The following is a 14426-nucleotide window of genomic DNA, read 5'->3' on the forward strand; positions in this document are numbered from 1 at the left end:
TCCCTATTCCTGCTTCTGTTTCCTTCTCTTCTCCCCTTCTCTCTCAATCTTCCCTTCTCTCACCAAATTGATATTCAGACCCCTCTCCCCCCTCTGGTCTGAACATCACACCAGAAATAAACAAAATATATCTTTGATATTCCTGGTCTGACTCAGTCTATACAAACACTCCATACAACATAAAATTTAATATATTAAACTCCGTTCACAATGCAGTCAAAAAGTGTTCAACCTACACTTTATTCAAAAAGTAAAACCATGAAATAGTTGTAATTTCCTTACTAGTGTGTCCCATCTTGTGCTAAGTCACCATTACTCTGTAACTCCTCATAGATAGAGCTGTATATCCAAACTTTGCGTTTATTTCATTTATTATGCATATCATACCCATCATGTGGGCGGTAGTGGACTCCATACCCATCCTATGGGCAGTAGTAGACTCCATACCCATCCTGTGGGCGGCAGTGGAAAGGTTATAGAAGTATATTATGAGCTCAGGAACGGAACTCATATTCAGGTAAGCAAGTGACATCATTGATGACCAAGTTACAGACCTTGGTTATATATTCATCAACAGTCTACTCACAGGTTCGGTAAGTTTAGTATAACACGAAGGTGCTACAGTTACATAATGGGTTCAGGAACCTATAAAATGTAGTAGTTACAGGCACTCAAAGCAGAAATGCAATGCAAATTAGGGGCCCTAAAATGTGGAATGATGTTCCAAATGTGATTCTATACTATATATGTTTTGCTAGAACTACAGATTCCATAATAAAATCGTCTGTGTCTTTCTTCATTAAGTATCGCTTAAAATCTGTATATCATTTGCTAAATTTCTTGAACAATTCACATATAAGTTAACTTACTTCTCGTTTAATATTAAGTGTTTATTTCATATATTGTATGTACATACTCTGTAACAATTAATAAACCATTGTATCATATTCTTCTGTATATTTGTTAAATCAATTATTATTATTATTATTATTATTATTATTATTATTATTATTATTATTATTATTATTATTACCTCATATATCTGTGATAAAGTTATACATGGCTGTGATATAATTTCCTCACTGTAGCTATATGATCATATGTATCCCATATGGTCATGGGAAAATTATAAGTAAGAGACATGTAGGCAGCGCACACTTACACACAGTCACTACACTATCTACACATATACATATGTTAATATTAATAAAATGAACCCCATTACGTTGGATATGTTTTCCATGTACTCACCTTGTTGTGCTTGCGGGCGTTGAGCTTTGGCTCTTTGGTCCCGCCTAGTATGGATGTGCTTTTCAACTTCCTTACCGGCTTTAAGACTGAAATATGAATTATTGGCTTTACGAGAATGTAGGCTAAAAACTATATTCCCAAACTTGTAAAAAATAACCTATTGTATCTTAGAAATTATTAAACAATTAAGTTAATAAGAATGCACGGTAATTAAATTGCCCGAAACACTGTGGGTATTAGTGGCTTTAAACATAGAATATACTCGTTCTAACTAGAAATCCTATATTATGTTTGTAACTCATTTTGTATGTATGTACTTTTATCATTATTATTATTATTATTTATTATTTATTTATTATTATTATTATGTGATTATTAATTATTTATTAATAGTTACTCTATTATTAATACTAAATCTCTATAAACACTCAATGCAAATAAAAGGACCCAGTCTATGGAACTCACTCCCTGATGAATTAAAAAAATTATCCAACCTGTCTTATTCAAAAGTAAAACCAAAAATTACCTAATTTCATCCTCATAGTTTCCTACCTTGTGGTTGGCACACTGTATCTTGTACTACCCACTTCCCCAATGTCAGTACTTAAGATATATATCTTTACCATCTTTACCACTTCTGTCAGTTTATATTGTAGGTATTTATTGATATAAAATCTTGCTACAATGTATGTTAGATTAAGGATCTGCCCGAAAGGCTATACATGTTAGTGTCTTTGCAAGAATGTAAAAATACCAATGTTATGTAATCTCACCAACCCATTGTACCTTCTTGTGACTAAATTATTATTATTATTATTAATGAGTGCGATATATGAAGAGTGATGGAGGTGCCAGACGTAAGGTGGTTGTCATGGTGACTACGGAAGCATAATGGCGAGCTTCTGGCGGCCGGGGACGCCAGTTTAGCAGGAGAGGCGAAGGTGGGACGTACACCCCCCGCTCTCTGTACTCCCTCAGGTTCTCTACACTGCGGCGCCTCCTCCACTCTCACCATCAACACTGAGACACGTCGCCAAGAGCTACAATGGTGAGTGTCAGTCTCTGTCAACCTGACTATATGACATCTCTATTGTTTACATTATAAACTTATATATATAGCCTACTATGGAAGTTTTTTTGCTGCAATTATCACAAAGTTATGCAGTTTGCAACTGGGTGATATATAGCAGTAATTAAAATAATTGTCATCATTTACATCTTTCAAACGTTAGATTATTTGAGTGTCCCGCTAGTTCAGTCGGGTTTGTTCTCGATTCACAATCGAGAATTCCAGGACTGAAATGTTTGGGCGCATTTTCTATCACCTAATTATCCTGTTCACCTAGCAGCAAATAGGTACCCAGTAGTTAGTCACCTTGTTGCGGGGGTGGGGGGGGGGGGGAGTTCAGTAATTCGACCCTTTGGGGGGGTCAGCAATTCGACCCTGGGGGGGAGGGAGGACCTGTAACCAGGGGCGCGTTGCTAGTTACAAACCAGGGGACCATTTATTCAACTACCTCCAGAAAGCAAGAAAACGGGTAATAACAGTGGACAAGAATTATGAGTAGAAGCGAAATCCGTCAGCAATTAAAGTGCTGCAGGTCAGAAGCCCTTCCATCAGAATTACACCAGGGGGGCAATTATAGATAGGGATCTTGCAGCGAAAATACACGCTGTACCTATAATCCAAGCCACAGATATGAAACGAAATGGAAGTGACTACCTTTTATTCATTCCTGCTGGACCCTTGGCAAGTCCTAACTGAGAAAAAGTAGTTTCTTCAGGACGTGCCGAAGCCTCGCTACTTCCATTTCATATGTATGGGTTTAGGGTATTTCTGTCCAGCCACATTATTTCGACTTATTTCCTACATATAAAATATAATATTGCCGGCTTCAAACATAATGTTATTGCAACGGCCACAGAGAAAGTTACCAGTAAAAATATGTACAATTTGATGTGCACATATATCATAAGCACATGATATATATGTGCACATATATCAACGCATATATACTTGGGGCAATACCCTGGTGGAGACCCTAAATTGCCTCCTCTGCTGAACGTCAGACGGAAACATGTTCTCCGCACGCAGTGTTACTGTACAAATATGCTTATAGGACACCGGGGGTGTCTATATCCTAGCATGGAGACCTCGCCTACAGAAGGGCATTATCACACTGGAAAATATTCAAGTTACTGAATAAGGTAGATAACATAATTCCAGACAACTGTCTCAATAGATCCAGCATGACTCGAACAAGAATCAACACTTAAAGTTATCAAGCCTCATTGAATCTTGAACAATGCAAAATACCAGTTCGTCCTCATCAACAACATCCAAATGCTTGTTAATCCATCCGCCAAACCCCCTGTTTATGAATGGAAAAACAGTTTTCACAAGATTCTTAAAAAAAAAACTGTCCTCATGCAAGGCTCGATAAAGCAGTGGCTGTCCAAGACCCATTCATAAATTTTTACGTATTATTAAAAACAGATTTGTTTTCATATATAAATTAATATTATGAATTGACGATCTATTTATAGTTAGGTGTAGGTTAGATTAGATGTCCAGGCTCTGTTGAAGGTTAATTTTATTTGAAGTACTTGGGTGAAGCAATTACAGCGTTGTGGTTCCAACCTTTCCTCGGACCTAATCCATTCCATCTAGTGGTCGACCCCAAAGACGCATTCATCCAACCCGTCTTCCAAACGAAGACCCAAAAGTGATTCCATCCACCCGCCAAACCCCCTGTTTATGAATGAAAACCCGTTTACACACGACTCACAACTGATGACGTTCGAACATTTCTGGAACAAGTGATTCACTGACGAATTTTATTCGAACCACAACGCTGTAAAAACTTCACCCACATAATACAAATACAAATAATCGGCAACTGAACCTAAGCACCTAACCTAACCTATGCCTATATATGTACAATACGCTAATATAATATAATATTAATTTCGAGAAAATTCCCGAAGAAACTTTCTTTCTCGGAAGAAAATTCAGAGAAAGAAACTCTGCCCATTTGTTTTCGTCTCCGCCGGGGATCGAACCCGGAACCTTAGAACTACGAATCCCGAGGTGGTGGGAGAACGCAATGTTCATGTGGTGGTGGTGGTGGTTGTGAGAGAGGGGGGGGGTTTAACCGTCCACAGGGGGGGGGGGAAGGGAGGGGTCCCCCCAAGATGGGGCTGGGGGTGCGTGTCCGCCGGACCCACCATGCATGATTATGGCACTAATTACGTTACCTCCCCCTCTCCCTACACTGGTGGTTCCTCTCCCTACTCTGGTGGTTCCTCTCCCTACACTGGTGGTTCCTCTCCCTACACTGGTGGTTCCTCTCCCTACACTCTGGTGGTTCCTCTCCCTACACTCTGGTGGTTCCTCTCCCTACACTGGTGGTTCCTCTCCCTACACTCTGGTGGTTCCTCTCCCTACACTCTGGTGGTTCCTCTCCCTACACTCTGGTGGTTCCTCTCCCTACACTGGTGGTTCCTCTCCCTACACTCTGGTGGTTCCTCTCCCTACACTGGTGGTTCCTCTCCCTACACTCTGGTGGTTCCTCTCCCTACACTCTGGTGGTTCCTCTCCCTACACTCTGGTGGTTCCTCTCCCTACACTCTGGTGGTTCCTCTCCCTACACTCTGGTGGTTCCTCTCCCTACACTCTGGTGGTTCCTCTCCCTACACTCTGGTGGTTCCTCTCCCAACACCCGCAGTTCCTCCCCCTACACCTCACCTTCACCGCCCCCCCCCCATTCCATTGACCGTTGCAGTCCTTACCACCCGCATACAGTATCTCCCTCTACTTATAAATCCTCACTGCCCCATCCACCCGCATATCTCCTTACCCCTCCACCCCCACCCCATGCTTAGCGGCTGTGGTGGTGGTGTGGGTGGGTGAGCACCGGGTGGAGGTGGACCACGTGCTCAGAATAGTGTCGCGGGAAACTGGTTCTGGGGGTGAAGTAAACTATAGTAAAAGCAGGGAAAAATATGCCAACCTGTGTCCTCTTGCCTCCAACGTCTATTTTTGTGCAGAATGGACAAATCTGTTAACAATGCGGCGAATTTAGTAATGAGAGCGTCATATTGGTGAGAATGTATTTTTGTCGGGTTCGATATGTTAGGTGGGGATGCTGGGTTTTGTGAGCTTCTGGTTAGATGGTTGGGGAGACGACCCACCTCAGCAGACGAGGGAGCCAGGTACCTGGTTAGATGGTTGGGGAGACGACCCACCTCAGCAGACGAGGGAGCCAGGTACCTGGTTAGATGGCTGGGCAGACGACCCAACCATCTAACCAGGTACGACCCACCTCAGCAGACGAGGGAACCACTAACCTTCAGCGGTGTGTGAAGGTAAACACCGGCGACCAGAGTTGGGTGCCGTCGGGACTGTTATTGCTAGTAATGATTTTTTTTCAGTCATAAAGGGTAAACAAGGAAGGCTGGACGGACGGGTCCACAAGGCTGGGGAACCACGCAGTCACGCGTCCCATAAATCTTGGGTAATAAATTCAGGTTTCCCTTGGAGAGGTGTCCCGGCCTGGCACTGCTTCCGTGGAGCTTTCCGGCACTCAGCTCTGCCCTGCCACGCCTGCCACCAGTAATGGAAGTAAAATTATGGCTCTCGTGAATGCTAACAACCAGGTGAATCGAATTCACACCATAACTCCTCCATACTATCCCAAGGTCAGAAAGACGCGTGGGTGACCTGGGTCGCCCCGGGCACGAGGATGACGTGAACCTGGAGGTCAATACCAGGTTGCGTGAGCGTTGATGTCTTCCGCTTGTGTCGGTCGCCTTCATCCGCGGGTCGTGCCGCGCCTCTCATTACTCGCCTGAAACAAACACGCACTGGCCACATGCAGTTGGCCAGCGCATCTCGGGTTCAATTCCTGCGGCAGGGCAAAAGCGTCTGTGCAAAAGTTTCTTTTTATCCGATGCTTCTGTTCACCTAGCAGTATAGGGGAGAGTTTGACTGTTGTGGGTTGCATCCTGTGGAAGCGCAGCAGTTGGCTTAGGGAGGACCTTGAAAATCCTAACGAGCTTCTTGTCCCCTAACTATGAGAAATCACACCCGGGTGAGCGGGCAACCCGTCTCGCAGACCCGTGAAACGGGTCAGGGCATCATCCAGGGCATCAACCACGGGTGTGCAGCAACCATGGTTGGTGTCAGAGGTGGCTCACAAGTACAGTGCTGAGAGTTGTGGCTGTGTCCCATTATAGCTTTCCCCCGCCACCCATAACTCTGGTAATTCACATTCTACAGTGTTACAGGCCACATGTACGCTGCAGCAGGAAGGAGCACGGTGTGTCGTGATGCTCGGGGTGATGGGGGCAAGCCTGCGTGTTGACTACACATGGTTTACGTCACTTTATTAAGTGTCTCTTTGAGTACGATAATGTAAAGTTATGTGACATTATACATTGGTCAGGCTGCATCACACAAATAAACCTTCTTTTTTTTTGAGTTGGCTAATATATATATATATATATATATATATATATATATATATATATATATATATATATATATATATATATATATATATATATATATATATATATATATAGTGGTCTACACTACACGCTGTTTACACTTGACAAAAATTTACACCGGAGGGCACAGGAGCAGTGAACTCTGACCTGTTAGTAAGCTTGCAGCTTCATCTCCCCATAGCTCATTTTAAGCCTTATTTACATTTGTATTCTTCTTTATAACACAATTTGACAATCGGTTTATAACCAGGTCCGCAAATTAATACTTTGTTAACATGGTCAAACAGCTAAGGATCGATGCGAAATCATTTTGCATTCACTCCAACTGTACTGAAATTATATTGGTCATTATTTTTCCAAGAACTATTCATGGTTCAAGTTCAAGTATGTTTATTGAGATAAGAAAGAAATGCATCTCAAAGGGATAGAGTAGATTAGGCTATTTCTACCCCCTGCTATTCGTGGTAGACTACACAATTATAATCTCTCCCTTCCCACACAAGAAGCAAATTTAAGATCGTGCCAAACTTGGTCTAACGGCAAAGTAGAACACCTGAAGTGATTGATCAAGGAGGGGGTGTCACCCCCGGGCTGCATGCTTTACGACGACAATTCGTCATGTTGGCGGGGTCCTCGCTGGTAATGAGAGAGCTGCGAGTGAAGAATGAGGCGCTATGATGAGCGACCCGCCTGGGGATATTAGATTTACGGTGGAGTTATGTGTCGGCCCCGGTTGACAGGCTTGTGGGCCCCGGAGGGTTGCCAGGCTTGTGGGCCCCGGAGGGTTGACAGGCTTGTGGGCCCCGGAGGGTTGCCAGGCTTGTGGGCCCCGGAGGGTTGCCAGACACCCTGTTAGCGTTGCCCTGAGTATGGAGCTATACGATGTACTCACCTAGTTGTGCTTGCGGAGGTTGAGCTCTGGCTCTTTGGTCCCGCCTCTCAACCGTCAATCAACTGGTGTACAGATTCCTGAGCCTACTGGGCTCTATCATATCTACATTTGAAACTGTGTATAGAGTCAGCCTCCACCACATCACTCCACAAAGAACCCAAATTACGGAACTATTCACTCTACCCACAATGAGAGTAAGAACAAGACCGGAACATGAAGATGCCAACATAGAAGACACTGCTCAACATACTCGGCCTCCTACACCTGATTAGTCTTTGTATGTACTTCGTCCCTTGTTTTCACCTTTTTTTCTTTTATGCCTTACCTTTTCCTTCATTCTTGACCCATTTGTATAGATCTACTTGTCTTCACCTGACCCCTTACTGGTATAAATCTAACATGCCTTGTATTTTCTTTTCACTTGAGAATGAACCATGTAGGTTCGAAACGTTGTGCAAATTTTGTAATAAGTGTAATACATTCTACAGTTATTTATTTCTTTTTCTTCACCTCGAACGAAGATGACCTTTGGAGAACTCCTCTTTCAATTAAACCAAGATGCTAGAACACTAGTCAGAGGGAGAGACGCCCTAAACAAGAAAATAATCAATACAGAATATGCAGTCATATTCAATGAAACATATATACATATATATTTATTTTTTACTCAAATGTTTCCGCTGCCTGTGTCTTAAATGTCATGATGTTTGATAATATTTTACTTTCAGTAAATCACATTATTATCCATATTCATTTTGATGAAATAATTCTTGCAATAAAATCCAAGCGGTATGGGTAGGAAATCACAGACAGTGTATTTTTTGTTTTACCTTAATAGGAGACTAATTTAAGCTGATTTTAAGACAGATTCACCTGGATATATAAATATAGATCCTGAATTGTTGTCGCCTCTCAGAGGGCGTATACTGGCCGCTCTGTGCACCATACTGCTGCGTGTACACGCACTGTGAGTTTGTTATAGTCCTGTGTATTGTGCAGGCCTGAAGGTTGGCGAGTTAGGTAGTTGAGGAGCTTTATAACCACTGACAATGATAGGTTATGAGCCCCGCGCTCTGGCCTGGCGATCCAAGAATCCTGAGTTTGATTCCCGGTTGGGAGGCCGTGCTGTGTGCACGGAAGTAAACTGACGCTTGTAGCACCTGAAAGGTGAGGTTGGGGGGGGGGGTAGGGGGGAGGAATAAGCATGGTTCATCTCGCATGTAAACTGCTGATTTACACACAACGACTGCCTTATATTTCCACGTGGGGCACTCAGTACTATTTCCTATCACTTAATCACTGTAGGATATAAACAAATCATATGTTTATATTGTCATGCTCGGTACCTCATAAATGAACATCCTCTCGTTGACTTTTAAACATTCAATGTTAAGTCATGTGTTATATTACATTGTTCTTATGGTGGTTCAGTACCATTGGGGAACGTGTCGTCATTCCTCACATATAGTGTTGTCACTGAGCGCGGGGCTCGGCCTCCCACCACCACACTTTTCCAGGTGTTGCATGATGAGATTTGCATCACCCAGAGGCTATACGCTGTTTCCTCACATCGTTTCCAACATTACCTAACCTTAACTTGTCACAGTACGTATGTAAATTCACCTAGCATTGCCTGACCCTAAATCACCTCATGTTGCCCACGCTAAAATCACCTAACATAATTTTGTAACCCAGTCTATTTTTCCTTTATTATGTGTGCCTGATAAACATACATATATGTTTATCGCTAAAACAAACACACACACACACACACACAGTGGTCTGACCCAGGGGGCCTCTCGGTTGAGTGGAGAGCGCTCGGAGATCGTAGTTCTAAGGGCCCGGGTTCGATTCCCGGTCTAGGCGGAAATAAATGGGCAGAGTTACTTTCATCCTGATGCTTCTGTTCACTTAGCAGTAAATAGGTACCTGGGAGTTAAACAGCTGCTACGGGCTGCTTTCTGGGGGTGTGTGTACGTGCGTTAGAGATAAATATATGTTTACCTGAGAGCCACTAACACTAGTGGTCTCGACAAGAACAGGATGCCGGCGGCTTGTCGAAGGTCCAAGAGGTAATAACTCGATTCTGCAGACACAAATAGTAAATACACACACATATATCCCCAGGAAGCAGCCCGTAGCAGCTGTCTAACACCCATGTACCTATTTACTGCTAGGTGAACAGGAGCTTCCGGGTGAATGAAACTATTTGTTTCTGTCTCGGCCTGGAATCTAACCCGGGCCCCTAATTACCCGACTATGACCCCCGAGTGCTGTCCACTCAGCCGCGGGGTGAGAGTGATTGTGGGGGGGTGAGTAATGGGGGTCAGGGTTGTGGGGGGGGGGGAGTGTGTTGGGTGTAAGAGTGGAGAGTGTGAGAGCATAGGGGCGAGTGTTGAGGGGGAGAGTGTGGGTGAGAGCGAGAGGGAGGGGGAGAGTACACCTGGTGTTTACAGGAAGGCTGGGCGGCGGCCGCTGGGGTCAGGCGTGGCTGACTCGTGCCGGAATTAATAAGACAACCCTGGATGTTGAGCGCGCACCTCTCCTGGAGGAAGCTGCCCTCTATTACCCCTCCCTAATTACCCGCCGCCCCAACCTACGCCATCCCCCTCCCCTCCCTGCCTACGCCGACTCCACCCTTCGCTGCTCCCACCCTACGCTGTTATCTCTGACGGAAAAGGGAATGTTACACAATCTGTCCCATCTATTAACCTCTTCTACGCGAACTTCTCTGTCTTGTGAGCCCAAGAATAGGGGAGTGGTTTGATTGAATTGGGAGTGGATTGCCACCTACAATGGGAGTTCCCTATTGTAGGTGGCAATGGGGAACAGCATGACTGGTACCGACACGACACAGGTGACCTGTGTCGTGTAAGCAGACGACACAGGTGACACTATAGGAGCACCGCCAACTTCCTCATGATGGAATCTCCCGACACCAAACAAAACACCGTGACAAAAAGACGACTGTCGTGTATGCCTTTACAGGCCTATACGGGCACTTCCAGCCCCAACCATCTCGGTAAACAAAGAAAAAATAAGAAGTAATGAATTCAGAGTCGAAGTAATGAATTCAGAGTCGAAGTAATTAATTCAGTCGAAGTAATTAATAGAGGGTCGAATTATTATAAATTAATTATGTCGGGGGGACAGGCAGCCAGTTTATATATACAGTATATGTTAGACATATCGAGGTCCCCCCCCCCACCTCAGGATTCAACTCCATAACAAGCTGACTAGTTCCTGGGTACGTATTTACTGGTAGGTGGACAGGTGCATTAGATGATAGGAAACGCGCCCAACCATTTCTTTTCCTCCCTGGACTCGAACCCGGAATTCTTCATTGTGAGTCGAGAACGAACCCTACTGTCCTACCGGGACCATACAAACAATCAAAGCTCTGTCAAAGAACACATAATCAAAGCACACAAGCAAACCATAACCAGAAATATCTTGACCAACAACACAGAAATAATGGAGAGATACGACCATAACAGAAGATCAGACATTGCCAAAGCTCTTCGTGTCACGCATCCAAGTATCAAGAGCCAGCTTCACTGTCATGATTATAAACAGTACTACCACTGACAGATACCGTTGATGTCGTCTAGGCGTCCAGGATATGGTAGACTCCTTGTAAATGGCCAGGTGAGGACACTCACTCACTCACTCACTGTGGTTGCAAAGGCTGACCTGTGTGCCTCATTACCAGTACCTGGAAGCGGCCAACTATGGCTGGAGGACATTTTCAAGAGGAAACTAGATTTATTCCTCTAAGGAGTGCCGGACCAACCGGGCTGTGGTGGGTATGTGGGCCTGCGGGCCGCTCCAAGCAACAGCCTAGTGGTCCAAACTCTCACAAGTCAAGCCTGGCCTCGGGCCGGGCTTGGGGAGTAGAAGAACTCCCAGAACCCCATCAACCAGGTATCAACCAGGTGTTGACCATCTGGTCGTTAAATTAGAGGAGGAGGCGCGGGGCCAGGTGTCGACACGGAGGTATTGATTGGGTCGCACCACATAGAGAAGCCTCTGATAAATAATCATCTGCCTAATTTGTAACAGGTTGGTCTGTAATTTTAAAGGTCCCGAGCTTAGTGGTTCACTTGTTTATGGTCGCGTATATAAATTAACTGTTTGTTGTGTAAAACTCTGGTTTGTGTCTCGGAGAGGCTGCAGGATCCAAGTCCAGTAGAACTTCTGGTTTCAACTCTTTTTACCATGTCGTAGCTCAGTCGATTAAGGCAGCGTCTGGGAAGATCTCGGACGTAGGTTCGAATCCTCGTCACGGCTCTTGAGGATTTGTTCATTTGATAAATTAACTGTAATGGCATTTCTGTTGTATACTAAATCTACTTCATCCCCCGAAAAATTATATAACTTATAGCAATTAGTTAATAAAACGTAATAAAACACGCTGTTGAACTATAAAAGTTTAAGTTTTGTACTATTAATTTAATAATTGTTATCGTAAATGGCACGTTATGGAAATTGAACTTTCTAAGCAACCTAATAATACCTGTCATAGGCCTAAATAAACAATTCTAGGCCTAATTTAGTTCAATACACTATACTAAGCCAAGAAAAGATTAGGGTTGGTTTTTGAACGTGAACTTTTTGGATGAAACGGTCCATTTTGGTACGTTCCAAGAAGTAGTTGTTATAAGTACTATAATTTCTGGAAGACGGGCTAAATTGTAATTAGTCTCAAACTTGTTGAAGTATAAACAGAAAAATGCATTCAGCTCGACCTAACAAAATTATTGATTTGTCCAATTTGGAGGCTTGGGGTGGACGGTAGAGCGACGGTCTCGCTTCACGCAGGTCAGGTTGGGCGGTCGATTCCCCATTCCTCCCCCCCCCTCCCCATCCCTAATCCTTATCCTGGCCCCTTAAAAGTGCTATATAGAAATTTTAAATTTTTAAATTTTGCCCCGAGGGGCGAGTTTATTGGGCAGCACCACTCATCTTGTGAGTGAACATACCGCCATAGCAGCATGTACAACACTCCCCAATAGGAAGAAAACCCGCTGGGTTGTTCATCCTGCTATATAGTCTTAATAGCTTGGCATTTTTACATGATAATTCCCTCCCCCTCAATTTGGCGGGAATTTGATTCATTGTCATAAGAGTGTTTTTCCACTTGCGTGTTTGGCCGGTGTGAGTCTTATGGTCGCTCTCACTGTCCTCACTCCTATCTCACAATTATGCCACGATAATTATGCTTCATCAACTATTTCTGCTGTGTCAACTGTTTATTAGAGGGGAACTTGCAAGTATCATTAGCTGACAACCGCGTTCATAGCTGGGAAAAAAATATTGCACTAGGAATACAAGAATTCCAGTATATTGTACAGAAAGCATTACAAAGTGCTCATAGCTGAAGTATGCAGTAATTACAGAGTTGGCCTCGATATTAAACGCACATTAGACAGAGTTTTATTACTCTGATGTATTGCTTTATTGCAAAATATTTATCTATAAAGGAAGAAATGTATGTATTTAACAATCAGACTATTCGGTAAGGCCTCATCCCTTTGTGTGTATTTATACATTAATAAACTTCGCATTTGTGTTGCTCACGTGGCCCCAAAAAATGAGGTGATTTGATAAAATAACTATGCCCAAGATTACCATCAGAGTGCCATCGGGATGATGGGCAAATAGCCTCGGATACCATCCTCTTTTGTACGGTCGTGATGGTCGAGTGGTTAAGGTCTCCTGTACACCAGTTACATAGTGCTCCTGGCAGTAGGGGTTCGAGTCACTTGTGTGGTGTGGAGTTTTCAGTTGCATATATGCCTGGGGACCATTCAGGCTTGCTCGCATCAATAAACTTATTTAAATTTCAATTTATTCATAATTTATTTTTCGGGTGGTAGTTTTGTATGTATACTAAGGTAATTGTGCTTGTGGGGAGTTGAGCTAAGGTTCTTTGGACCCTCAATTCAACCTTCAATTTACTGATGTATAGGATCTTCTACAGATCTCTGGTGCCTCTGATCAATTTACAATTGATTGATGTATATAGATCCTCAATTTCCTGTATTTCAATTTACTGATGTATATAGATCCTCTACAGACCTCTGGTGTATACTGATCCTCTACAGGTCTGGTGCGACCCCCATTTGGACTAGTGTGTCCAAGGGGAGGGGGGCGCCTCATTTTCAGAAAAAAGCATATCTATTATGGAGAAAGATCAACACCGGGCAACAAAAATCCTCTCTTAGGAACGGCTGAGGACCACAGGACTGAAAACACTGTCAACCAGACATAGGCGAATCTCATAGAAACTTAAAACACTGAACCAATTTAAGGCTGTATTAATCCAGGTGACTTCTTTGCAAGGCCACATGTAACACATACAAGGGGCAACAGTGTCAAGCTCAAACCACAATGTAGGACAGAAAACTGAGGTTTTTACACCTATACGATTATAAATCCAATGAACAGCTTGCCCGCCGAAGCCATAAATGCCTAGACATTTCTGCAGGGTGAGAAGGGTGTTAGATTGTGGATCAAGTGCTCACATGTAAGTGTAAACATCTGTCTTACCCAGATGAGTTGTGTATTGTCTTGTAAGACTTACTGTGAGGTCTTTTGAGTTATAACAAAGACTTGCTATGATATTAACACTGTACACCTTATGATTGGCTCGGGCAGGCACTTACCAACCAGCTACTCTCCCTCCCCCCACCTTACAACCAGCTACAAACAGTTGTTTATTAACAGTTAGGTGGTTTATAATGCGTTGTCTGTGAAGTCGCGCTGTGTT

At 43.5% G+C, this 14426-nt stretch overlaps 1 protein-coding gene across 3 annotated transcripts in view; it reads left to right on the forward strand.

The window, feature by feature from the left end:
* The first annotated feature begins 2180 nt into the window (after positions 1-2180).
* Positions 2181-14426, forward strand: part of LOC123764761 (metabotropic glutamate receptor 2) — a 65677-nt gene continuing 53431 nt past the window's right edge. For all 3 annotated transcript variants that reach the window (XM_045752867.2, XM_045752868.2, XM_069302602.1), the window contains exon 1: positions 2181-2299. In XM_045752867.2, coding sequence (XP_045608823.1) covers positions 2297-2299 — 3 coding nt within the window. In that variant the 5' untranslated portion in view covers positions 2181-2296. The remainder of the gene's footprint in view (positions 2300-14426) is intronic.

Source organism: Procambarus clarkii, chromosome 48, assembly GCF_040958095.1.
Source record: "Procambarus clarkii isolate CNS0578487 chromosome 48, FALCON_Pclarkii_2.0, whole genome shotgun sequence".
Classification (NCBI taxonomy): domain Eukaryota; kingdom Metazoa; phylum Arthropoda; class Malacostraca; order Decapoda; family Cambaridae; genus Procambarus; species Procambarus clarkii.